Here is a 26,970-nt window from a genome sequence, read left to right as displayed (position 1 = left end):
AGTTGCAGACCTGAACTTACAAGATCTGAGCAGGGTGGTTCACGACAGATGCTATTAGAGGTCGCTGATTCATAGGGTCATAAGTCATAATCGACTTGAAGGCATATGACAACAACAGTGGCACAGAAGATCTTTGTTTCAAGTCAGGTAAAGATACACTATAAATTATTCCAAAATAAATTCTACTAATATTTGTAGTTGGTTTTTTAAAGTGTACTATTTTATCTTATTCGGCCCACATTTTCTGCAGCTCTTAGAGGGTGATAGCAATGTGTTCACTAATGGTGCAATCCTATTCTCCCTTTCTGACTCTCCGACACTAGAGGCCTTCAAGAGGCAGCTGGACAGCCACCTGTTGGGTATGTTTTAGTTTGGATTCTTGCACTGAGCAGGGGGTTGGATGTGATGGCCTTATAGGCACCTTCCAACTCTATCATTCTATGATTCTATTAACATCTTATGGCTCAGGTGTCATAGGATGTTCTTATCTCCCTCTCTACAGTCAGATTGGGAAGTTCTGTGGTCAGAGGACTCTTTGCTTTGGTCATGGAAAGCCATGACCCTTTGTGCTCAAGTGCTGGTGGGGGTCAAAATGGGGCATTCTGTGGGCATGTCAGGGGTGGTTTTGGATCCAAAAGCATGGCCCTGGAAAGGAAAAAATATGCCAACCCTTGGGCTGGTATAGTTATTTTACTCCACAATACAACCAATGGGGCCGGGAGTGGGGCCAGGAGCGGGGAAAGAGAGGAAACAGTAAGATGAAAAAGAAGTGTTAAAGGGCTCTTCCCCAAATGCTGCCTTAGCCGTAAACCCAGCTGGACTTAGAAAGTGATGGGTCTTCCATTACAGGTTCTCCCTCTGAGCTCCATAGGATTGCTCTCTCTATAGAATCTTATCAACAAGCAAAATAATCATTTCCAAAGAAGAGTTTTCTGTGCTGTTCAGCTGTAATAACTTGGATACATACTCTCTAGCTTCCTTGCCCTTTATCCAGTGGAGAAATTCCTGCTGTTTTGTTGCTCCATTCTCATTGTATTCCAAACTAGGAATGTATCTTTGCTTAAAAATGTAGAAATGTAAAAACTGAAAGGACGGACCACAAAGATCACATCTTTTGCAAACAGCTAAAACCACATAACTGAAATGAAAAGTGAAGTAATGGAACTTGATGTAAGAAATGTCACTTTGGCTTGCACTGTATCCATATCTATATAATCATTAAGGGTGCCTTGGACTATTCACTTTTTTAATTCTAAAAGGTAAAAGTATTCCTTAGGAATAAAAAAGCAAACAGGGATAAGCGAAATTTCACTCCTCAATTTTGGATGAAAGGTTTTGAATTTTTTTAAAAAAGTTTTAACTTGCTTGTTAAAGGAAACTTTTACGTTGATAGGATAGTGGAAGAAGAGCTTGGAAAAGTTACTTTTTTGAACCACAACTCCCATCAGCCCAATCCAGTAGCCATGCTAGGTGGGGCTGATGGGAGTGGAAGCTGATCAGACATCCTTGTGTAGGAAACATCCTTGTCTAGAGATGTCCTATGCTCTAATATTGCAAGGATTTGGGGGCAGGGTCTACCCAGCTGATCTTAATGGGAAGTTATATACAGCATATATATGTTACAGTGTGGTTTATTGAATGGATATAAAAAGGGGAACAGGGCTGCACTCTCTGGTCCTGCCCCCTTGAGTGCATAAACCATAACTTTTGAAAGGTCATGCATACAAAAAGGCTCTTTTCAAAGGAACATAATTCCTATCCCCACTGTGGCCACTCTTTTTAGTCCAGGGGTGGAGAACATCAGGCCAAAGGACAAATTCAGTCCTCCAGGCCTCTCTGTATGGCCCTCCCCAGCTGCACCCTCTCTCCCGAGGTCACACCGCTCACTGTTCTCCTTGCCACCCCCTTGGGTTTTTTCTGGTCTAGAATGTGTCCTTGAACTCTGATAATGCCTCTTGCCTGCCTGGATGGAGGATGGGAGGGTGTGTGCAGAAACTAGGCTACTGTCCAACCCCCCCCCAAAAAAACCCTACATTTGTTTTTTCACCCACTTTTGCTTCTGGCCTGCCCACCACTGGCATGTGGCCTTCTGAACGTTCCCCTGGAGGGAATGTACTCCTGCTGAGTAAGGTTCCCCACGCTTGCTTTAGTCACTGAGGTAGTGTGAACTATACTTGTCTTCTCCCTCCGGCCCAATGCGTGGAGTGGAGCGACTACACACAGCTACTCCTTGCCCATCCAGCACGGTGTTCCTGCCTCTGCCATCCCTGTCTGTACATGTGTGGATCAATCATAGGCTTTGCAGGTACACACATACAAATCATGTGGTTCATATGCTTGATGTTTTTGGTTAAATGAGGAGCATCAGCCATGTGATGATGTAATCTGTATTCACTGAAGTGCAAATTGGACAGTCCGTGCCCATGTATAAGGGTGAGGACTGCGGAGACAGGGACAGCACACTGAGGAGGCATGCAGGAGCAGCATCAGCTTGCTTACCTCCATGTGTTGGACTGAAGAGGTGTGGGGAGGAAGTATTGTCTGAACCAGCTTAATGGCTAAGGCAGTCTTCCCCAACCTGGTGCCTTCTAGATGCTGTTGGACTACAATTTCCATCATTCCTTACCATTGGCCATGTTCACAGGGCTGATGGGAATTGGAGTCAACAATATTTGGAGGACCACAGATCACTCACCCCTCTATTGCAAACAAAACAAAGCAAAAACCAGGAAGAGCAGGAGCATTTCCAAGCTGCAAATCTACTCTTTTATGAAGTCTATCATCCCACCTAGGACCTGGATCATAAGAAGACTATGTAGATATTAAAAAGTGGATACTGAATGTGCATCAAGGAGGAAGGCAAACTGTACCTGCTGACTCCCTCCTGCTCCCAATGTGTATTGAGAATAACTTCTGAAAGAACTTGTATGCATATAAACTGTATGCATGTACAGATCTCTTTCAGAAGTTGTATTGCATGTACGTAAGAGGCTGGGCCAGAAGATACAATCCAATTCCCCTTTCTACATGAATTCAGTAAACCACCCTTGTACTTTTTTCACAGTTTTTAACACTCCTCATTATCAATACCTGTGTCTTGTCTGGATTCAGTTCAATTTACTATTCTCATCCTATCATAGCAGAGTCCAGGGTCTAGCTTAAGGAATTTATCACTGCTCTAGGTTAGATGAAAATGAAAAACAATTGGGTATCATTATCATCAGCATACTGATGACACCACAGCCAAATAAATAATTGCCTCCAGTGATTGCACATAGATTCACTAATAGGCAAAACCCCCTGTGGTTTAAGAACGTACCTATAGCCCACAGATATTTCTATCCAACTTTTAAAAGCAGGGAAATTGGGCAGCTATAGTGATTGCACCAGGGGAGCAGGAGACCTGACCTCCTCTCTGAGATATTGGACTGCCCTACAAATTGGTCAAAATGCAAACACAACTTGGGTTGGTCTTTCACAGTCCAATCCATTTGCTGTGTAGCTTGGAAGAATTTGGTAACATGTGCTTCTGAGCATATTGTGAGTGGTGGCAACACCTGCAATCAGCCCAAATAATAGAAAGAAGATATGTCCTGTGCTGATCTTGTTTTAGCCGGGAGGAAGCAACATTATTAAGACAGTTGATATAGTTCAGATGGTCACTTTAAATATGTCTGATTTACTTTGCAATTTTAGTGAAGTTTCCTATAGTAAATCATTCGCTTTTGCTTCTGTTTCTGTGAATATGTGAAGTACAGCAACACTTTGCAACACTAAAAAAAAGCTCCAAAAATAATTGTGGAATAATGGCACTGACTGTTCTGCAGAATAGTTTCCAATGGACATGAGGAGTGTCTTCGTTTGCACAAGATAAAACAGTGGGAGGTGAAATATATTCTAGCAAAATTCTAGGTGTGCTCTATGTTTTTAATTGACCATGCCCTCCTTACCTGAAATGAAGTGGTTGAAACATAGCAGGCTGAAAACATGCATCCTCTTTTTTCCAAAAGTTAAAGAGGAAAGCACAAAAGCAGGACTACAGCTTTGTGTGCCAAGTGCAAACACAGTATTCTCTCTCTCTCTCTCTCACACACACACACAAACACACACACACACACACACACAAGCTGTCATCTTTCACCTCCACAGTTTTTTCTCTCCATTCCGCTGCTGCCTCCTTCTCCTCCTTTATCCATGTTCTTGACCTCCGGATCCTTTTTCCCTCCACTCCATTCTTCACCACCACTATACATTTTTTAAAATAATTGTTTTCTCCACTCCACCCCGTCTCACTATCCACCTCCTCCCTCGTCGTCTCCTACCCACCCACACAGCATGAGGGAAGAGTGACGCTGCACAGAAGCCCAGTTTGAGGCACATGATTTTCATCCACAAATTAGAGGAGCAGAAGATTTCCCCTGCCCCCCCAAGTAATGCCCAAAAGTAATTCTGGAAACGTTACAATTACTCCACAAAAGTAGTAAAATTACTCCTAGTTCTATTACGATCAAAATGTAAAGGAATTACCCACTCGTTACTCAAAAAAGTAATGAATTACAAGTAATTCGTTACTTGTAACTAGTTACTTCCAAGCTCTGCATGGGGGTATTTTCAATTTAACATTGCAGAATGTGAAAAATCCATGCTGGCTATAGTATACAGCCACTCTTGTGGCTGTATAATGTTAAATAACTATACAAGGCACTGAAGAGCAACAGAAGGCCAGGTAGAAATGTGGAAGGGATTTTGTGTTTCTCATCCCATGAAAACTAAACTGAACTAAATATATTTTATGGGTTCAACCTAGTATTAACAATCCAACACAAACAAGGTTCTTGCAATAATATATAAAGCTCTCAACAACTTGTGTCCTGGGTATCTTAAGGACCACCTCAGCCTTTATATCTCAACTTGATCACTGAGATATTCCAGAGGAACATTGTTGTCGCCTGTGTTACAGAGGGTCTGCTGGCCTTCACTAGAAGGTGGGCATGTAGTGTTGCCAGTCCCATGCTGGGAAACACACTTCCAGCAGAGATTTGGCAGGCAATCTCACTTTTGATTTTATGAAGACAGGCCTATGCAATGGTTTAAATGTTTTGATCAGCCAGTCATTTTAATGATTTTATATATATATATATATATATATATATATATATATATATATATATATATATATGCAGTTGTTTTTGATGAAAACATTTTATTGTAAATATTGCATGTGAAAGGCCTCTCAAGGAGAGCAGTGAAAAAGACAAGAACCATACATTTCCTGTTTGGGAAAATACATTTCATCATAACTGTTAAATGCGGGCATCCTTCCAGGAGCCTGTCTTTGAAAACAAAAGGTTAACGAGTGATCTGATGCTTATGTACTAATCTTTCCTTTACATGTAAATATATTTTATAGCTTGGTGATTAAAATGGATAGCTGTTGACATCATGAAGACACAAAAAAGCTGTATGCAAAAGATTAAGAAAAATATGGGTCCCGATCAACGGATAGTTGCAAGACCCAAGATGCTGCGGACAACTGGCTATGTGTGACCCAAATTACTGATATGAATTCTCATGCACTTCAAGACAGGCAGAGGACAGTGGAGGAATGATGAGAGGAAAGGGGAATTTTCTTTTAAATATGGAGGGCATCCTAAAATGTTTAATATTTCTACTTTTGACTCCTCTGTTGGGTACCATAATATTCCTTCCTGTTCTCAGATTTTTACAATAAGCAGCAAAGCTGGTATGTAAACTCCTGATTCTTTCCTCCTCCAGCCATTTGTGGATAAGAAGGAAAACAGGGCAGTATACATGCTAAATTAAAAACTTCTAAACAAATCAATTAGTCTAGAATATATTGTGTTCTGGTCCATAGTTTTTTAGGGGAAATGTAAGGATCAACCAAATGATATTATTCCTCCCACTTAATAAATCCATCCTTCTTTTCTTATAGCCAGGTTCTAATATTCAGAATAACTGTCTTATATCTCTATTGCCATCATTGGTTTACATTGGGACAGCCTCAGCTGTTGAGTCCTACTGCAGTTTTTAAACACAATTGGGGAAAATTCCTAAGGCAATGGTCTCTTACAGCCTGGTATTTAAATGATTTTCAGTGGCATAAGCCCTTTCATGGAGGATAGGCTGAAGCAGCTTGAAGACTGGACAAATAGCTTTATCTTTAATTCTCATAGGCTTGCAAGGAAATCAGGTTTCTCTGCTATTTTGACTAAACATATATTGCAGCATGAAAAGCAAAAATAAAAACACTAACCATTACATTTCCAGAGGAATAAGGTACCATCTCATTGTTTTTATTCAAGAAGAAAGAGGCTTGATGTACACTACACAGAATCTCTGGGTTCAAAAATGGGTGTTTGTTAATTATAAAAAAGCAGAAGGGCCCAGCACTTTCAGGGAAATGGAATGCCAACCATATACACTTGCAATGCCTTATTTTTCCTTCTTCCTTCCTTCCTTCATTTATTTTCTTACATTAATATCCTGCCTTTCTTCTATCTTTCTTCTATCATGGAACCCAAAGGGGCATGCACGTAGTTTCCAGATGGTCACCCCTCCAGGCGCTGACCTGCTTAGGTTCAGCAAGGTGATGGCATCATGTACTTTCAGACCATACCTTGGGTATTGCTGAAGGGGCAACAGCTCTTTCTGGATTCAGACAGGTAATAAAGAGCACCAAGTTTGTTCCTCAAAACAGATTTTATTCATAGGATGAGCAAATAAAGAATAAAGCAAAGCAAAGACAGAGAAGCTTACATCCCTTCTTGTTTGCTGGGAGTCCTCTTTCCAAGGCAACGCTATCGGACTACTGACAGCCAAAGATGGAGCATGCAGATTAATTAATATTAGTCATTTGGGGTTACATGGGTGGGAAATACCCAGAGGAGATAACTAAGTGGCCACCCGTACCCACCCATGTGCACTTACAGGCTTGCCAAGCAGCTACTATCCCATATAAAGTGGTTTACGGTGCAATTCTACTTAGGCTTATCTAAATAGCCCCAAATTCTCACTAACTGTTATAAAAAAATGCTGACCAGAGGAAATAGCATTAACTCCTGAGCGAGGATAGGTCTAAAAGGATACACTTTTATAAGGGCAAAACTACATACAGAGCATGGCTGGCTACAGAGAAGATCCGAGCTCATACTTTGGCATTATCTAGGTATTAAAGGAGCAATTGCTGGGCACCACCCAAACTCTTCAACATAACAACATAACAATAATCATCTGTGTGCTTCCAATACACCTTGTAGCCAAGATCTTTCTCCCCCAGAGTGGCACCAATAAGATGCTGGCAATATGCAGTAGTGATAAAGTTGCACAGCAGTGCAAGGTGAGCAAGAGTGAACGTGCTGATGACAGGACAAATAGCATTGATCCTTTTGATTTTCTACCGTGTAGCACACTGTTTTTACATTTAATTTTAAAAAAATTGTTTTTATATTGTAAATTGCTTCTGGATGCCTCATGGGAAGAAGAAGAAGATAGTTAACTTGGGCAATCTTGGTTCTGCATTGGCAAAAACAAAATAATACTAAATAATACTAAATAATGTTAAATTGCATGATGATTGTGCTGACACAAGCAGCTGAAATGAGCACAGAGTTACCGTTACTCTTTTTATCTTGCTGCCACCTCAAAGCCTTTTTTAAAAAAAACTAACAGTCCGGAAGACCTGGTGGTTGCAGTAGCACAGGCCTCACTTAAGCTTGTTGATAAATCAAGCAGCCTTTATTTCTGAGAAGTCTTAACGCACACAGCTTTGGCTGCAAACCTGATCCCTAATATACACTGCTGGAGGTGGTTAGGATCCAGCTGATTTCTTCATCTCCTGGTTTTACCAGTAGGGGGGGTCTTTGCTGCTGTGGAGGCCCCAACTGCAATTGCTTAAAGTGTGGCAGAGCCAATGCTACCTCCCTGCTGGTGCTTGGGGAGTGGGCCAGGACTGAAGTCGAAAAATCTGCTGGATCCTAAGCCAGTCCAGCTTCTAGTGAGGAGTCTGATCTGGACTTCTCTACTCTGAAAGCCTGGAGCTGGTGCAGCAAAAAATGGGGCTATATCTGCCTCCCACCTTCTGCCCTGGCTGGCATGAGCAGCAGTGCCATGGTGGTTCCCCCACTCCATTCTACCCTGCTCCCCCCAGGGAGTTAGGATTCCTCTGTCCGTCAGTTTAGAGTAAGTGTATATACCACTTAATTTTTAAAAAAATCTCTAAGAGCTTTACATAAAATGATATAAAATTGCAATAAAAACAAACAATAAATTCAGTATTTGAAAGCATTTTAGCATTTAATTAATGAAGGTTGCTAGCTGAAACAGTCCTAAGAGGTAAGTATCCCAAGACGATAGAAACATAAACCTAAACAAACAAACAAAAGATGCTAAAAAAGAAACAGGGAATATAATCATAGCATACAAAGCCAAACCAAACAGTCTTAAAAACAAACCTTTTAAACAACCTTGCCAGATGGTACAGTGCATACCAGGGCACATTTACCTTAGCATACTTACTTAGTCATGTTTTCACGCTGAAAAACATGGCCTTGCTACTCCCTCCGAGAGGGCAATCAAGTATGTCTGGCATACAGCCAGGATGATAGTGCCAAGAAGCTGCACATGCATTTTTGCAAATCTTTTTCATGGTTCCTGAGAACTTTTCATAATGACCATTATATCACAATCCTATAAACATTTACTTGGAAGTAAGCTCTCCTGTGTTCAATAGTGCATACAGGTATTTATTATAGATTATAGCGTACTATTTATTTTTAAATTTACAGACTGCCTGTTATTACCTACATCAGCTAGGTGGTCCCCAGAAAATTACAAGCAATACAGTATAAACAGTAAAACAACAACAAAATCAGTACCAATATCCACATGAAAAAGTAATTATTCTAAAATGGCACAGCTAAAAATAATTTGTCCAAAGGACTACAAATACAAGCATTATTTCAAAAGGCAGGGGAGAGTAAAAAAAGATCTTCCCCTGGCACCAAAAAGTTTTTAACGTAGGCTCCAAGCAAGCCTCACTGGGTAGGGTGTTCCATAAATGGGGCACCACCACCAAGGAGACCCTTTCTCTAGTGACCACTTGCCTTACCTCTTTAGGTATGATAACCTTTGATAAGAGCCTCTGATGAAAATCTGATGATAGTCTGGGTGGGTATATTTGGGAGGAAGTAAGCCTTTAGGTAGAAGGTAGCCTAGGGTGCTTGAGCCCTGGGTCTTTTGTACCAGACCATAGATTTCCTGCCCCTAGCCCTTCCCCCCCCCCTTGCTTACAGGGTGGCTGGGTGCAGTGCTAGTAACACTCCAGCCACCTGCCATCTTAATTTGCTTTCTGGTTGTGGCCCATATTATGTTGATTTGTGGCTGCTGGATATCCACATCTCCCATCATCCTTGGCTATTGGCCATGCTTGCTAGGGCCAGTGGAAGTTAGAGTTCAGCAACATCTGGAGGGCCAAAGGTTCCCCACACCTGCATTAGCTGGATGAGGTGGAGAAGGTGTATGTGTGTGCGTGCACATGTGTGTGTGCGTGTGAGTATGTTGAGTGAAAGAGATGGGGGAGAGAGAGAGGGAGAGGCCATGTTAGATGTTGGACAAGACATATTCATTTTAATGTGTACATTAGCAGTAGGTTTGCCAATATATTGTGGATAGTGCAGAGGACCCAAGCCATATCCAATGTACCCAGAAAATCCTGTTAGCACCTCTTAGTTCAGAGGAAGCCCTGACAGCAAGAGGCAACATTTGCTTTCTATGTATATACATTAGCACATGTACATTTTATCCAAATTTATGTCATGGAGCTTTGCCTTTTAAGTACCTAGTGATGCTCCAGCCTTCAGGTAACCTGGTACCAAACTGTAAATGAGTATAGGATTGCAGTCTTAGCTATAGTATTTTAAATGAAAATAAGAGTTCCCATTTTCTCTCTTCCCATTGTCGATCGCTTTCTCTGAATAGTCTGATGTCAGGCAAAAAGTTTCTGTAAAGTCCATTCTCATCTCTACCAGAAGAATTCACATTCCAGGCCTTTATTTATTTATTCATTTATAAAATTTATATCCTACTCTTCAGAAAAATGATCTCAGGCTGGCTCACAATTAAAACAAACACACATAAAATCCCTCTGCACCAATTCAGTGGGAATAACAAAATTACGGTAATAACAGCAGATATAACATTAGGCCAGGCAACAACATGAGAGTTCCAAAATCAGATCTCTCTTTTAAAATGCCTAGGGGAAAATGTCCAGGTGCATGTAAGAGTATCTGCCTGGGAAGAGCATTGTAGTGATTGAGCATAACTGCCTTTGAGAAAATCAAACAGGAGTTTTAAACAAACAGGACAGTATATCAAAGGCGCAAGACCATGGTTGGAAATATGAAAACAGAATTCCCCTATGAGGACAGGTTGCAGCATTTGGGGCTTTTTAGTTTAGAGAAAAGGCAAGTAAGAGGGGACGTAATAGAAGGGTATAAAATTATGCATGGCATGGAGAAAGTGGGTACAGAAAAGTTTTTCTCCCTCTCTCATGACACTAGAACATGGACTTCCAATGAGGCTGAAAGTTGGAAGATTGAAGATTCAGGACAGACAAGGAAGTGCTTCTTCACACAGCACATAGTTAAACTATGTAATTCGCTCGCAGAAGAGGCAGTGATGGCCACCAACTTGGATGGATTTAAAAGATTAGACAACTTCATGGAGGATAAGGCTATCATTGGCTGCTAGCCATGATGGCTATGCCCTGCCTCCATAGGCAGAAATAGTGTGCTTCCGAATACCAGTTGCTGGAAACCACAGGAGAGGAGAGTTCTCTTTGCCCTCAGGTCCTGCTTGTGGGTTTCCCATGGGCAACTGGTTGGCTACTGTGAGAACAGGATGCTGGACTAGATGAGCCACTGGCCTGATCTAGCAGGCTGTTCTTATGTTCTTATATTCATTTAAATATATCATCATCATCTATTACCCTCCCTTCACCCAAAGATCCCAAGGAAGGTTACAACAATTTTTAAATGCGACATTAAAAACAATTTAATGATGATGATGATGACGTACTGCCTTCAAGTCGATCCCAACTTATGGCGACCCTATGAATAGGGTTTTCATGGTAAGCGGTATTCAGAAGGGGTTTACCATTGCCTTCCTCTGAGGCTGAGAGGCAGTGACTGGCCCAAGGTCACCCTGTGATCTTCATCGCTGTGTGGGGATTCGAACGTCGCAGTCCAACACCTTAACCACTACACCACACTGGCTCTGCACCTCATAGCTCTGTTATACCTAACAATATTAAAGTGAACATCCAAAATGCAGTAAATGTGCATGTGAATTCTGATCTTCCTAACTCCATTTAGCTGAATGTCTGAAAATAGGCACATATTTCTCCACTCTTTGGACATGCAGAATGAATATTGACAATCACATTTAGATAACTCTCAGCATTTAATGATGCATCTCTGAATTTCTGAGGCCTTTAAAAAGTCTGTAATTCAGATGTGAGCGTTCACATTTATCAGACTGTGTATATTTGCTGCAACATCCACAAATTACACAGATATCAATCAACAGGTTATAGGATACATGGTCATATACAGACAGTTGGGGAACTTGAATCTTCAGTTAATTAAGTGCATTTATGAATTGCTTCTTAATTTCTTCACTATGCTATTCTTAGTATTTCTAACTCATATGGTGGAAAGTTGTTAGCCTATCAACAAGCTCATTAATATATGTATTGGCTAAACAATGACATTTCATATAATTGCATCAGCTTAGCTTTTCCTAGCTTCCCTTACTTTACAATTTCATTTTGTCTCTTGCTATAGGCTACAACACCAAAATCAAGTAGTGAATGTTAAATTACAAAAGCTAATGGCGCAACCCCCCTGCCCTGCTGCACTGCCATTTAAACAAATGGCAGCTACAGCAACAGATGGCAGCCAAGAAGAGAATTTATGCAATGTCTCTTTCTAATATTGCTGTACAGCTTCTGCTTTTCTTTACTCTAAAAGCACTGTAGTATGAAGCAAATGTAAGGATGCAAAGGAATGGGCTGATTTAAAATATCACACCTCCTTGGTGGAATGTCACTATCGCAAACAAGAAAATTCTTATAAATCTTACTAGTACTGTTTAAGACCTCTCTGTTGTTATCTCTTTGGTGTATCATCACACTGTTACATGCACTCCCCTTTTCTGAGCAGTGAGACATTCCAGGGCACAGTGCCTACCCAGGTGTGGAAAGAGGTCACTGGATGTTTATTGGCATTTTGTAATTTTTGAATTTCTTTACAAATGTACAGATTGTGGATAGATGGAGATGAATAACTTAAATACTCTAACAGATAGCCCCAAATCTAGTGGTCCCATATCAGATCTCTAGCCAGCACTGTAAGATTTATACAAAGCCCAAACTCTTGCTGTAGGTCTCTAGTACAGCACACTTTGGAAAACTGCCATTGTGGAGAAGCTAACACATTAACTCCATGTCATCAAGGGACAAGCAAAACAGGATGCTTTTTTTTTTTTGCAGAATGTACTTTTGTTTTTCGTACTAATAAGGCTGACAGTACAAAAACACTTTCAGCCTAATATGTGATGATTTGGAAAAAATAATTCAACTGTCTGGAGATTATCGTCAGGTATTGTTGTTTATAATGTCCTAAATTCATCTGATGAATATGATAGCGGTTATTGTCGTCTTCTACATTAGACCCATAATGAGAAGAAATATTATGTTAGTTCAGCTGTTGTGTCATTATAGTTGTCATGCCTTTTCTCTGGTCCAGAGTTTTTCTTTTTGTTAATCAGTGTTTCTGTTTGATACATGTAAATAATTGTAGTTCTCAATAATTTTGTAAAATAAAAAGATAAAATTATGGACGATCTGTTTCTGTAGTTCTGTAGTAATCAAGGAATAATTTTAGTTGTCACTGAAAGGTTGAAGTCTGTAAAGAGGTTTGGCGCAGCCATGTTAAAAGGCAGACAGGGCAATACAGACAGGGAGTTGCCAACCCTGCTTTGATATCAGTATCTTTGCAGAGGATCCCTAGTCAAGCCTTACCAACAGCACAATCCTAACAATATCTACTCAGAAGTAAGTCCTGTTGAGTTCTATGGGGCTTAGTCCCTTAGTAAGTGTGTTTAGAATTAGAGCCTTCAGGGGAATCCATCTTTACTCCCAACTAACATCTTTGCTCCCATCTAACATCTCCACAACACTAGGCTCCCTTCTTCCTACAATGGCTTTCTGGTGACTGGCCTGGCTTGAGGGCACTTAAACCCTTCTTGCCAGAAGCAAGTAGCCTAGATTAAATATTCCCTACCCAGGCTCCTTAAACAGGTGAGAAGGAATGATCCCGTCACATCAGCTGGACCTGGGAACACTCCCATTTAACTCAGATTTCTATCTTAATTTCCAATCAGATAATTTTTTTTGTTTGAGTGGTATGCTCCAAGCAACTGTGGTTGATGCTTAACATATGCTTAATGACATCATTAGGGCCCCACCCCATGACATCACTAGGCCCACCTCTGAAATCTCAGGGTTTGGGATGCTTCTGACCTGGCAACTCTATCCCCATGCCATTTTGTTATAATGTAAAATGAAGACATTTCAGGAAGAGGTGGAACCCAATGGAGGTAATTTCTCATTAGAGCCAACTGAATGAGCCTATCGCTCACCCCACTCAGCAGAAAAATAATGCTATCTCTCCTGCAACCTGATAGAAATAAGTTGGTGAAATATTTTGTGGAAAATGCTTAGAAATAAAATCCCATTCCCCACCCCCTGTAATGACAAGGATGGTAGAAAATAATCCTTATTCCCAGTGTATCTACTCATTGGAACATTCTTGCTCATGATATTATGCATTTTATTTTATTTATAAAAACATTTGTTTACTGCTATTTACAAAAACCCAAAATGGTTTATAAGATAGATATACGTGCATGCACACACAATAAAACCATGTAAAATTTAAAATCAGAAATCACTGACTATTACAGAAAGATATATTCTCAACTGCCTGCATAAGCCTGGTGGCATAGAAAAATTTTCAGTAGACATGTAACAGTCAAAAGAGAAGGCACCTGCTGAATCTCTGTTGGCAGAGCATTCCACATGACTGGGCCGATGACACTAAAGGTTTGATTTATTGTTGCTTTCAAATGAGCCTCACCAACTCTTGGGATGACCAGTGATGCTCCTGCAGATGATCTCAGTGATCGAGCTGGAATAAGGATTCAGATGGTCCCTAAGGTACCTTGGATCTATGTTATTCAGGGCACTCTCATGCTATACTCAGTTCTGTTCACAAGATTTTTATAATGCTTCAAAACCTTTTTAAAAAACTTGTTTGACCAGACCAACTATTGGGCAAAAACATAAGTACGTATACCATGTAAAATGCCTTTTCTATCTTACCACCTCAAAAATGGACTTTTTAAAAATTGCACTGCTGTATATATCTTTGTAAAAATAGACAGCATTTGTAAAAACTGTGAGAAGACAGGAATAGATCTCTTAGTATGCTGGCTGTCCATTTTTTGTTATAAACTCAGACCACATTAAGGAAACACTGAAAAAAGAAACAGAAAAGTTAATTACAAAAGAACATTAGGACTGCTTTTGGAATTGGGCCAGTGCACCATCAGCTCTCCTTCAAGAAGATAATATTAATTCAAAATAGTAATGAGGTTTTTTTCCTGCCATATGTCTAATCGAAAACAGAAAAAGCAACATCCATTAATTCACATGTCTCTGTTAAAGAAAGAAAGCAAAATTCAGCCATAACTAGCTTTTCTGAAACTCTCCAAGGATAACTCTTGCTGCCCTGGGCTCCTACTGGTAGAAAGGGCAGGATATAAATCTAATAAATAAATAAATAAACAAATAACAGACCTGTGAAAACAAATAAATATGAGGGATAATGAAAAAATATTTAACAACTATTGGCAGTTTTTCTTTTAATTCTTAAAGTTTTTATTATAATAGGGAAGCAGAAAAAGTCATTAACAAATATATGACACTAATATTATTTATTTGTTTATTTCCTTTATGAATTTCTTCCCATGAGGCATCCTGAAGTGATTCACAATATGATAAAAACATATGTAAGACAATTACATTTTTTTTAAAAAACTGCATGTACAGAAACACTTTAAAAACACACACACACACAATTATATTTGCACTATCCCACTGAAAGCAGTGTAATGGGGCATGCACCCTAGGCCCTTGCATGCTTACTTGGATGTAAGTCTCACTGAGATCCAAAATACAATGGCACAGTAATCTGTGATCATATCTCCCAAAATCTTTTTTCTTTACTGCTAGGCAGCTGGAGGGGAGTGGAACTATTTGATAGACGTAGTGACATTGAGAGGGGGGGATGGTTAACTCTTCCCCTGTGCTGTTGCCCCAGTCAAAACTGAGTTCTCCACCAAGCTTACAATTCACCATAAATTGTGCTCCGCTAGTTATTGTGATTCCTGGTTCTCCCTTTTCCCCCATTATTTTTTCCTAAAAATTACATAATTTTTCCATTATTCCTTATGCTGCTGTATAATTTATATAATGCGTACAGCAGCAGCTGATTACAAAAATAATTCTGTAAATAATTATGCGATTCTCTGTGTGGATTTTTGTAAAAAATTACAGTGTCGCTGACAGCCGTGAATACATACAAAGAGTAGGAGCCTACTCGACGATGAGACAAACTTGCATATTATCCCAGAATTCAGTATCAAATCCAATTTTACATCATCTCTCTCTCTCTAAAATATCCAAAATACTGCCTAAATAAAGGGATTTTATAGGACTAACAAAAACAACAACACTTTTGAGGTCACCACCATTTTAGCAATGTGGTGAACACTTCAAATTCCAAACAAATCTTAAACACTCTATTTTTGGGGGGAAGGGGACATTTCAAGGGTAGTAGTGATTTAAATGAATAAGTACTTAGCACTAAATAAATTATTTTTTTATTTAAGGATCACTCCCCCCCCCCCAGAAGCTTAGATGGGTTGGATTTCCCCACCCACTGCTGTGGACTGAACATAGCAGGATTAACACAGAAAAAGTATAGTACTACCAGTAGTGTAGAAAGGACATTGCAATTCCAGATGTGCAATTCCACATGTAGTTTCTAGTGGAACACATCCACACCATACATTTAAAAGCATATCTCTTTTTCCCAGAGAATACTTGGAACTGCAGTTTACCTTTCACAGAGCTACAATTGCCAGCACCATTAACAAACTATAATTCCTGGAATTCTTCAGGGGAAGCCATGTGCTTTAAATGTATGGTGTAGAAGTGATGCTGTCACTGTTGCCTGTGGTGGCAGTGTCAACACCTTCTCCTCCCTCTTCCATGCGAAGTGAGTAAGTGGCAATTTGCAAGGAACAGACCTGCCTCTGCTTACTCACTCACTCTACCTTAGCAGTGTGGCATGGAGGATTAGCCCACTTGGAGGTTGAGGTGACCGGACCAAAAGGAGAAGCACAAGGGGTTTACCAAGGACATGATGTTGCATGCTCTCAAGACCTGGAATCAATTCTGATGCCCCTGTCTGAGACTGAGACCACACATCAGCTACAGAGTAATATTTAATCCAAGGAAGGCTCAGGCATTTCATTTAAAACTCTCTGCCAAGGTTAGCCTCAGAGATAATTGAATAATATTTGCAGAAAAGGAATGGAAAAATATCCTCATAAAGCATCATTCCAATTTCTACTTGTAGATATTAATTTATCCATCAATCTCAATGGCCTGAAGTTTTTTCTTGTCAAGCATTTATTCCACATAGCATTTTATATACAAGTATTGGAATCAACATAGTTTATTCTCATGCATTTTGCCCATATCTATCACATCTTGGTATGTAACCAGGTTATATCTTCCACAGGTGAGAAAGATCCTTTCCCCATAGCAGTATTAAAATTTTCTATCATATATAGAAAGGATGGTAAAGATGAGCTACATCTAGATTTAATTTTGTTCCCTTAAGGTATCAAAATAAATAGCTATTATCCAAAACTGCCTTTAGTTTCAATAAATAACGCCTAAAGGTATCCTTGTTAGGCATTCTTGTTCTAGTGGCAGGACCCTTGCTTCAGCGTATGTGGTGGCTGGTGCCCATTGAGATTGGTAGGGCAGAAGACAGGGAGACCAAAGGTAGGTGAACCAAAGCCAAAGAGAGGCAGAGCCAACTCATTCTAACTTCCCTGCTGAGTTTTACAAAGACAATACTGAGATTAAAGAGGAAGAAGTTGACAGGCAGTTCGATTGCACTAAGAAGGCAGGCTGGTGAGGGCTGGCTGAGGGCAAGCATAATTGGTGGGGCAATGCCTTGTTTGTTGTAATGGACCAGCCTCAACTGATGTTAGGGGTTTCCCAGGGCTGTTGTGCCTGCATGGGACTGGAAGTGGGAGGGAAGTACCACTTCAGGGTTTGGAATGTGCCCTCGAAGCCAAACCCCCCATCCCCTTAAAATTCATCTTGACTAAGCCCCACCGAAAGAAAAACAGCAAAGTAACCAGATCAGTGTAAGTTCCATTGCTTTCAGTGGAACTTAGGCTGAAACTCTAACCCCATTTACCTGGATTAAACCCCACCAAATTCAATAGAATTTACTTTTGAGATAACCGGTTTAGGATTGCACTGGTAATGAGTAATCTTTGTTGGACTGGGCCCTTAACTTTTAATTGTTTATTTCTTTATTTACCATTTTCAACAAGTACAAGAGTAGGCTAGCAAAAATAAAATACAAAATACATAAAAATGTTGCACAGTATTACATAACAAAGCAATGATACCAATGATTATTTAATAATCTAAAGCAAATATCCCCACAAAGTGTAGCATAAATGAAAAATTACTGCTTCAGAACTGGGTTTTTCCCCGTTTACAGACATGAAGTTAGTTGTAGTTAAGTGCCATAAATTTTTATGGCACTGAGAACTTGTCCAGTTGATTTCCCATTAGAAATCCCAAGTGAATAATTGGCCATAAGTTCAACAAATGTTAACTTACCTATACTAACTAGATTGGGACCCATTTGAAGTATTCAGCTGGTGTTTGTCTGCTGACAGAAGGTATCCACCAGTGAAACAGGAAGAGAGGCAGTTTTGGGACTTTGCCCCTCCTCCTACAGCCCCCATACCATCAAAAACTCTGCTCTGGAGAATTGGGGGACATTCCAAAGCAGGTTTAAGGGGGATGGGGGAATCACAGAAAACTGCTTCCTTCATTTTGCAGGGGTCTCCATTTCATTGATGGATTCTTCTCATCACTGAAAGGATACCAACTGGATACCAATCCAGACTCAGTCCAGACAAGACTGAGATGCTGCTAGTGGGTGGTTCTTCTGACCGGATGGTGGATGTCCAGCCTGTCCTGGATCGGGTTGCACTCCCCCTGAAGGAGCAGATTCGTAGCTTGGGGGTTCTCCTAGAACTGTCTCTGTCACTTGAGGCTCAGGTAGCCTCAGTGGCACGGAGCGCCTTCTACCAACTTTGGTTGGTGGCCCAACTACGTCCCTATCTGGACAGGGATAACCTGGCTTCAGTTGTCCATGCTCTGGTAACCTCCAAGTTAGAATACTGCAATGTGCTTTACGTGGGGCTGCCTTTGAAGACGGTTCAGAAACTGCAGCTTGTGCAAAATGCAGTGGCCAGATTGGTAACAGGGACCAGACGGTCCGAACATATAAAACCGATTCTGGCCCGCTTGCACTGGCTGCCTGTATGTTTCTGAGCTTGATTGAAGGTGCTGGTTTTGACCTATAAAGCCTTACACAGCTTGGGACCACAATACCTGATGGAACGCCTCTCCTGATATGAACCCACCTGTACACTACGTTCAAGATCAAAGGCCCTCCTCTGGGTGCCTACTCCAAGGGAAGCTCGGAGAATGGCAACAAGGGAGAGGGCCTTCTCAGTGGTGGCCCCCAAATGATGGAATGATGTACTTGACGAGGTGCGCCTGGCGCCAACACTGTTATCCTTTTGGTGCCAGGTCAAGACTTTCCTCTTCTCCCAGGCATTTTAGCATGTCTTTTATATTGTTTTAAATTTTTAAATTGTTTTTTAAATTGTTTTTTAAAAGATGTATTTTAAATTGTATTTGTTTTTAGTTACTGTAAACCGCCCAGAGAGCTTTGGCTATGGGGCGGTATACAAGTACAATAAATAAATAAATAAATAAAATACCAACCAATGCCCCCCTTTTCACCTAACAAGTTAAGCATTTCCTATTAATTTCTTATATAAATGATACTTCCATACAGTAATTTGTGGTGGATCTTCTGCTTCCATCTTCTGTTATGGAATTATTTCTATAGTCTATTCCATCATCCCCCCGAGCACTGTGAAAACACTACTTTCAAGGAGCTTCAAATAACAAGTGGAAGTTGCAACAAGATGTTGCACAAGATCCTTGAGGCTGAGTACCAACGAGGAAGATTTCCTTGTCTTTCCTCTGAGCTAGACAGAGAGTCCTCCTCTAGGATGCAAATGTGGTGAGGGGGTTTGAGAGTGTCAAAGAAGCTGAGAGCAATGCCATCAGGAGTCTAGACCAAGGGGCTAGACTTCTAGCAGGGTTACCCAAGGCAGAATGGTCAAAGCTGAGACACCAGACTAAGATGCATCCAAACTCAGAGGAAGGCAATGGTAAACCACCCCTGAATACCTCTTACCCTGAAATCCCTATGAACAGAGTATCCAAAATGCAACACAAGATAGTGCTGAAAGATAAGACCCCCACATCAGATGGCACTCAGAGAGCTACTGGAGAAGAACAACAGACACGTACGAGTAGCGCTGTGACTAATGACGCCACTAGGTCGAAGCCGAAAGGAAGCTTAGAGGCTGACGTGCACAGATGCAAAAGGAGAGTCCAGAGTTGTACGACGTACACAATAGGAACATGGAATGTGAGAAGCATGAACCAGGGAAAGTTAGAAATTGTCAGACAAGACATGGAACACATGTTGGCGTGAGTGAATTAAAATGGACGGGAATGGGACATTTTCAATCAGGCAACTACAAAATATTTTATGCAGGAAATGAGAAATTAAGAAGAAACGGGGTTGCTTTAATAGTGAGAAGTGGTGTAGCAAAAGCAATTAAGAGCTATAACACAAGGTCTGAGCAAGAGATATCAATGAGATTAAATTGGAAACCTATTAACATAACCATCATCCAAATCTAAGCTCCAATGGCAAACACAGAAGAAGAGGAATTGGAGAGATTGTATGCAGAAGTACAGGAAAAAATTGATCACACACCAAAACAAGATGATCTGATAATCATGGGGAACTGGAATGCAAAAGTAGGAAACAGAGAAGAACTAGAAATTATGGGGAAATGGGGGTTAGGAGATAGAAATGAAGCAGGAGAAAGACTTATTGAATTCTGTAAAGCCAATAATTTGTTTCTTGCAAACACATTTTTTGAGCAACCAAAAAGACGACTGTACACGTGGACATCACTAAATGGTCAATATAGGAATCAAATTGATTATATAATTGGTAGCGGAAGATGGAGAAGTTCCATACTTTCTGCGAAAACAAGACCAGGAGAAGACTGTGGTACAGATCATGAACTGGTCATATCGAAAATCAGAGTAAAACTAAAGAAGAAGAACAAAACAGTCATAATGCCAAAATACAATTTAAATAACATCCCAGAATATAAAGATCAAATAAGGAACTGATTTGCAGCTTTAAACTTAATTGATAGAGAACCGGAAGAACGATAGATTGAAATCAGAGACATTATAAAGGAAGAATGCAAAAAGACAATACCTCTAGTTAAAAACAGAGAAAGACTTCAATGGATGACTGACAAAACTCTTAAAATGGTTAAAAAAAGAAGGAAAGCAAAAGCAAAAAGAGATAGAAACATGGTCAGAACCCTAAATTCAACAATACAATGACTAGTACATAGGGACAAAGAGAACTATTACAATAGTTATTGTATAGAAATAGAAGAGGACAACAAAAATTTAGAACAACAGCCCTATTCCAAAAGATTAGAGAAATTAAAGGGAAATTTATACCAAGAGTAGGGATGTTGAATAATCAACAGGGAAACACACTGACTGACCGAGATGAAATAAAAGGAAGATGGAAGCAATACACTGAAGAACCATATAAAAGAGATGCCAGGATGACATATTCATTCACGGAGGAACCGTATGATGAAGAACCAGAAATTTTTGAATGTGAGGTGAAAGCTGTTCTTAAAATACTTGGAAGAAACAAATCACCAGGAACAGATGGCATACCAATAGAGTTGCTACAAGCTACTGAGACTAAATCTGTCCAAATTTTGACAAACATTTGTCAAGAAATATGGAAAACTAAACAATGGCCCACAGACTGGAAGTGTTCCATATACATCCAGATTCCAAAGAAAGGGGATCCCAGGGAATGCAGTAATTATTGAACTATTGCCTTAATATCCCATGCAAATAAAGTAATGCTCAAGATTCTACAACAAAGGCTTTCACCATATGAGGAGTGAGAAGTGCCAGATGTCCAAGCTGGATTTAGAAAGGGAAGAGGCACCAGAGATCATATTGCAAACCTACATTGGATAATGGAACGGACCAAGGAATTTCAGAAGGAAATCACCCTGTGCTTTGTAGATTACAGCAAAGCCTTTGATTGTGTCGATCATGAAAAACTATGGAATGCTTTAAAAGAAATGGGGGTGAACAACATCTGATTGTCCTGATGTGCAACCTATATTCTGGACAAGAGGCTACTGTAAGGACAGGATATGGAGAAACCAATTGGTTCCCCATCGGAAAGGGTGTGAGACAGGGGTGTATTTTATCAACCAGTTTGTTTAATCTATATGCAGAACATATCATACGAAAAGTGGGATTGGACCAAGATGAAGGAGGTGTGAAAACTGGAGGGAGAAATATCAATAATTTAAGATATGCAGACAATACCATACTACTAGCAGAAACCAGCAATGATTTGAAATGAATGCTGTTGAAAGTTAAAGAGGAAAGCACAAAGGCAGGACTATAGCTGAATGTCAAGAAGACTAAGGTAATGACAACAGAAGTATTATGTAACTTTAAGGTTTGCAATGAGTACATTGAACTTGTCAAGGATTATCAATACCTTGGCACAGTCATTAACCAAAATAGAGACAATAGTCAAGAAATCAGAAGAAGGCTAGGACTGGGGAGGGCAGCTATGAGAGAACTAGAAAAGGTCCTCAAATGAAAAGATGTATCACTAAACACTAAAGTCAGGATCATTTAGACCATGGTATTCTCAATCTCTATGTATAGTTGTGAAAGTTGGACAGTGAAAAAAGCAGATAAGAGAAAAATCAACTCATTTGAAATGTGGTGTTGGAGGAGAGCTTTGTGGATACCATGGACTGTGAAAAAGACAAATAAGTGGGTGTTAGAACAAATTAAACCAGAACTATCATTGGAAGCTAAAATGATGAAACTGAGGTTATCATACTTTGGACACATAATGAGAAGCCATGATTCACTAGAAAAGACAATAATGCTGGGAAAAACAGAAGGGAATAGAAAAAGAGGAAGGCCAAACAAGAGATGGGTTGATTCCATAAAGGAAGGCACAGACCTGAACTTACAAGATCTAAACAGGGATGTTTATAACAGATGCTATTGGAGGTCACTGATTCATAGGATCACCATAAGTTGTATTTGACTTGAAGGCACATAACAACAACAACAAGAAGACAGAGAGTAGGAGAATCTCCTTCATCTTAAATGATCACAGAGATGCCCCATCGCTGTCTGACTAAGCTTGGCTGCCAACCAATTATGGTCAGAAATCCTTAGCTAGTCAGTCCATTGTGTTTCCATATCTTCACAGCCCTGTGGGGATCAGTGCTTGACTCCCTATGCCAGGAAGATTAGTAGGGGGTATAGCTTCCTCTCTTGACATGAGGGCATGTTGGCCTGGCTTATCCTTATAAAGAAAAACAGTGTGTAACCCCTACTCCCTACCCCCCAAGCCTGGAGAAGAAGAAATGCAAATAGTCATAAAGGAGAATGAAACCTTGACATGTAGCAGGCACAGAGCCATTTGCTGTCTTTTTTGCCTTCTTTGGGAAGGCTTAATTTAGAAATACATATGCTTCTGCATTTATTTAGGCTTCCTGAGGTAGGCAGAAACCTCTCCTTTACTTCCACTGGCTCAGATTTGCTTTCGAAATGATCAGCCCAAGGCAGTGGACTTTTCAATTATAGGGAATGACTACATAGAAAAGTGGGATTAAAAGGTATTTTTTCTAGAGGCTGCTATTCCCCCCCCCCGAGCTTGGAAAAGTTACTTTTTTGAACTACAACTCCCATCAGCCCAATCCAGTGGCCATGCTGGCTGGGGCTGATGGGAGTTGTAATTTAAAAAAGGTAACTTTTCCAAGCTCTGCTCCCCCCACTACAAGCCTTGCACAAAAGTGCTAAAGCTAGCAGCAGCAGCAGCAGCAGCAACAAAGATTAAAAAATGCTACCACTACCACCCACTACCCAATGGTAAGCCTCTAATGTTTTAATGTAATTTTGCTGTCCTGCCACTCAAACGATCTGCTTTCAACCCCACCCCAAATGTTGAACTTGAAGTCTGAGTTTTCAACCTTTCAGGTTGGTCTGATCCTCTCCACTTCTATTATTAACAGTTTGGTCTAAGTCTGTCCAACTATTAACAGTTACATACTATTTATCCCCCATCCAGAAAGTGTAGTGGGGATTGAGCTCCATGAATGCAACAGGGAATCATGTACATGGGAAAATGGATATCCAAGCCAAAGGCTCTGTGCATGTTGGCTGGACTGAAAAGATGCACTCATCATTACCTAGCATCATTAGTGCCATGAGCAATTTCATCTAGTCACCAGGTTTCCGTAGTAGTTGGTCTATCAAAACTGAGTGTTTTCTGATAAATGGAGTGGTCCTTGCTTGCTGCATTGTGATAATTTTTGTATCAGAATGTTCATGTTTATCATATCAGCATTCTATAGCTGCTTGTTTGTCTCCTTTGTGTCAAATTTATATTTACCCAGTCATTCCTTATAATGGCTTGGAAAAGCCCCAATGTTTTCAGAAGTACAGAAAATCTGGTGAAAAATCCTAAACAGTCCAGTGAGGACTGAATGCTCAGTGGCCATGAAATGCTGTCTGACTCTTGGGAGGATTTGTTGCAGGACTTAATATTTCTATTTTTTCTTCTATTTTATAGATTATCTTACCCACATTTTTAACTACATCCATCTTCATATTTGAATGATCCTAAAATCTATTCAGTTCTGATATAATTTGATCACCAGTAATGACTTTGGGTTTAATAATATCCTCTTCTGAAATCTGCTTCTCCAGTCCTAGTCTCAATGTTTAATGAAAAGAACTTAGTAATATAATTCTTCATTTTTATCTTTAACATGAATATGCGCAGGAAGATATGAAGGGAAAGATAATACTTAGGATAATATAAACATTTTAATATGTCACATTTCCCATAATTCACAGAATAATAATGTTCAATCAATAAATTCCTTAGATTAATAGGTAATATACGCAGAATTATAATAAATGACAGTAGTATTAAATAATGAATTAAATTCAAATAGTCACCTTGTCTCACATTCTTCCAATATCTACCAAAAGATCATCAGAAATAGCTAACAAATAGCTGAATCCAGTGGTGACTTTGTGTAGAGGAAAGAGCTTCTTTTCACACAAGGTGAGGCATCTAAATTTCACAAATTCCCCTTACCAACTACAGTCTTTGGTGCCATATTCCACACTGTTCTGGATGGTCACCCAATCTTCAGGACCAGGTTTCCAGAGGGTGCAAGACTTCAGTGGTAGGTAGATAGTTGAAAATCAGATGCCCCACATTGTACAAGCAGAAATGTTTTCTGCTAGCACAAAGCCACCATTAGACACAATACCAAGATTTTTAATTTCCCACTAATCCAAGATCAATCCAGCCCATCTGCTAAACCAAGCCAAGCCAATTATCAGTCCATTAATACTTCTCAGTACTTCATCCAGGTGAAAGCTATTAGAGCTAGTAACGTGACACTGACAGAGCAGGAATCCCACAAGGAGTCTCGCAAGTAAGTTAAGGAAAATATGCCTTGACAATATTAATGATGACAACAAATACACTGTGAATTCTAAAACAACTTCCCACTCTCTGTACATGAATAAATAAGACACTTACGAGAGCTGGAAAAAATTATAGCCCAATTAAGACTGACAACTGAGCAGTTTGAAAATAGATGGGCACATGTGAAAATGTTTCCCCTATAAATTGGTGCTGCGTTAGAGAACTATCACATAGATGCCTAACAAATAATTTATCATGCTGTGATCAAGATATATAAGTAGGTGTGATAATTACTTTGATTGAGATTTTAGTTAATGATACCTAGGAGCCTCTTCCTTTCCCTTTCCCTCTCTTTGGAACCAAGCAATATTTTTCTATAGGAAAACTTCATGAATAAGTACAAGTGCAAACACTTTTCACATTTGTTGCTGAAAGTTAACATGGGAATTTTTCTGTCTTTCAGCATAAGCAGCTATTGTGAACAGGTTCATTTTAAATGGGTTTGACATCACAGGGCTAGCCCAGGCTCCAGCCTACCTCATATATGTTTAGTGTAATCACTTTTAGTTATTATTGTACATTTTAAATACCTGCTTTTTATGTAAGTTGCCTTGAGACCTTGGGGTATATAAGGAGACATGTAATATTACTGCTGCTGCTGCTGCTGCTGCTGCTGCTACTACTACTACTACTACTACTACTACTAATCATGATGATGATTATGTAATTTAGGGTGCAATCCAAACCACCTTTGCACCAGGGTGGATTGGGAAGAGGTGTTCCTCCACCCTGCCCTTCTGGGCTCCATCTGCAGAGTGATACCAATGTCCCACAACCAGTGCAGAGCTCCTCATTTCACTGCCAGGCATGTGGACATGCAGCAGCCAGTGAAAAGTTCCTTAATGGGACATTCTCAGGATGGGGAGGGGTTGAACTGGCCCTGGATCTGTTTGATCCCAAGCCAGCCCCACTGGTGATATTATCAGGCCTGAATTGAGCCTGCCTTCATCCTCAGCATCCACTCCATTAACCTCCAGTGGACAGTGGGAACAGTTCAGATTGCACTGTTATATGGTGGTCCAGCTACTTTTGCACTTGATCCATAACACTCTGGACAATTTATTAATCATGTAGTTATTAGATTTATAACCCCGGTTCCAGTAGAAGCCCAGGGCAGCAAACAAAAACACAGAAAACACTCTAAAACATAATGAAAATAGACTTTATCATATATTAAAACATCTTTTAAAACATATAAAAACAAAACATCTTTAAAAATATCTTGTTAAAAAAGCTTTAAAAATCTTAAAAATCAATTCCAACACAGATGCAGACTGAGATAAGGTTTCTACTTAAAAAGCTTGTTGAAAGAGGAAGATCTTCAGTAGGCATGGAAGGTAACAGAGATGGTGCCTGTCTAATATTTAAGGGGAGGAATTCCAAAGGGTTAGTGCCACTACACTAAAGGTCCACTTCCTATGTTGCGCAGAATGGACCTCCTGATAAGATGGTATCTGCAGGAGCCCCTCACCTGCAGAGCGTAGTGACTGACTGGGTATATAAGGGGTGAGACAATCTTTCAGGTATCCTGGCCTCAAGCTGTATAGGGCTTTGCACACCAAAACCAGCACCTTGAACATGGCCTGGAAGTTAATGGGCAGCCAGACTTTTTTCTCTAGATCGGTAGCATACCTTATCAGCCAATCTCTCAGCCCCTTTTCAAAGATTGCAAGTGCCATTGACACTTAATTGTGTCTGGACACTAGCTATACTTGTGTAAACAGGATTCAAACTCTTCCAAATTTTGAAATTA

At 40.1% G+C, this 26,970-nt stretch overlaps 1 protein-coding gene across 3 annotated transcripts in view; it reads left to right on the top strand.

Moving 5' to 3' along the window:
* The first annotated feature begins 23,524 nt into the window (after positions 1–23,524).
* Positions 23,525–26,970, top strand: part of KCNK2 (potassium two pore domain channel subfamily K member 2) — a 158,234-nt gene continuing 154,788 nt past the window's right edge. Inside the window, exon 1 of one of the 3 annotated variants that reach the window (XM_061625206.1) lies at positions 23,525–23,581. Coding sequence is in view for 1 of the 3 variants with exons in the window: in XM_061625205.1 (XP_061481189.1) it covers position 25,164 (1 nt within the window). In the remaining 2 variants the exon portion in view is untranslated. Of the gene's footprint in view, positions 23,582–25,094; positions 25,165–26,970 lie in introns of those variants that run through there. The other 2 variants (XM_061625205.1, XM_061625207.1) reach the window with 2 other exon arrangements.

Source organism: Rhineura floridana, chromosome 4 (assembly GCF_030035675.1).
Source record: "Rhineura floridana isolate rRhiFlo1 chromosome 4, rRhiFlo1.hap2, whole genome shotgun sequence".
Lineage (NCBI taxonomy): Eukaryota > Metazoa > Chordata > Lepidosauria > Squamata > Rhineuridae > Rhineura > Rhineura floridana.
Note: the sequence above shows the minus strand (reverse complement) of the source record. Positions and strands in the feature narration are given on the sequence as shown.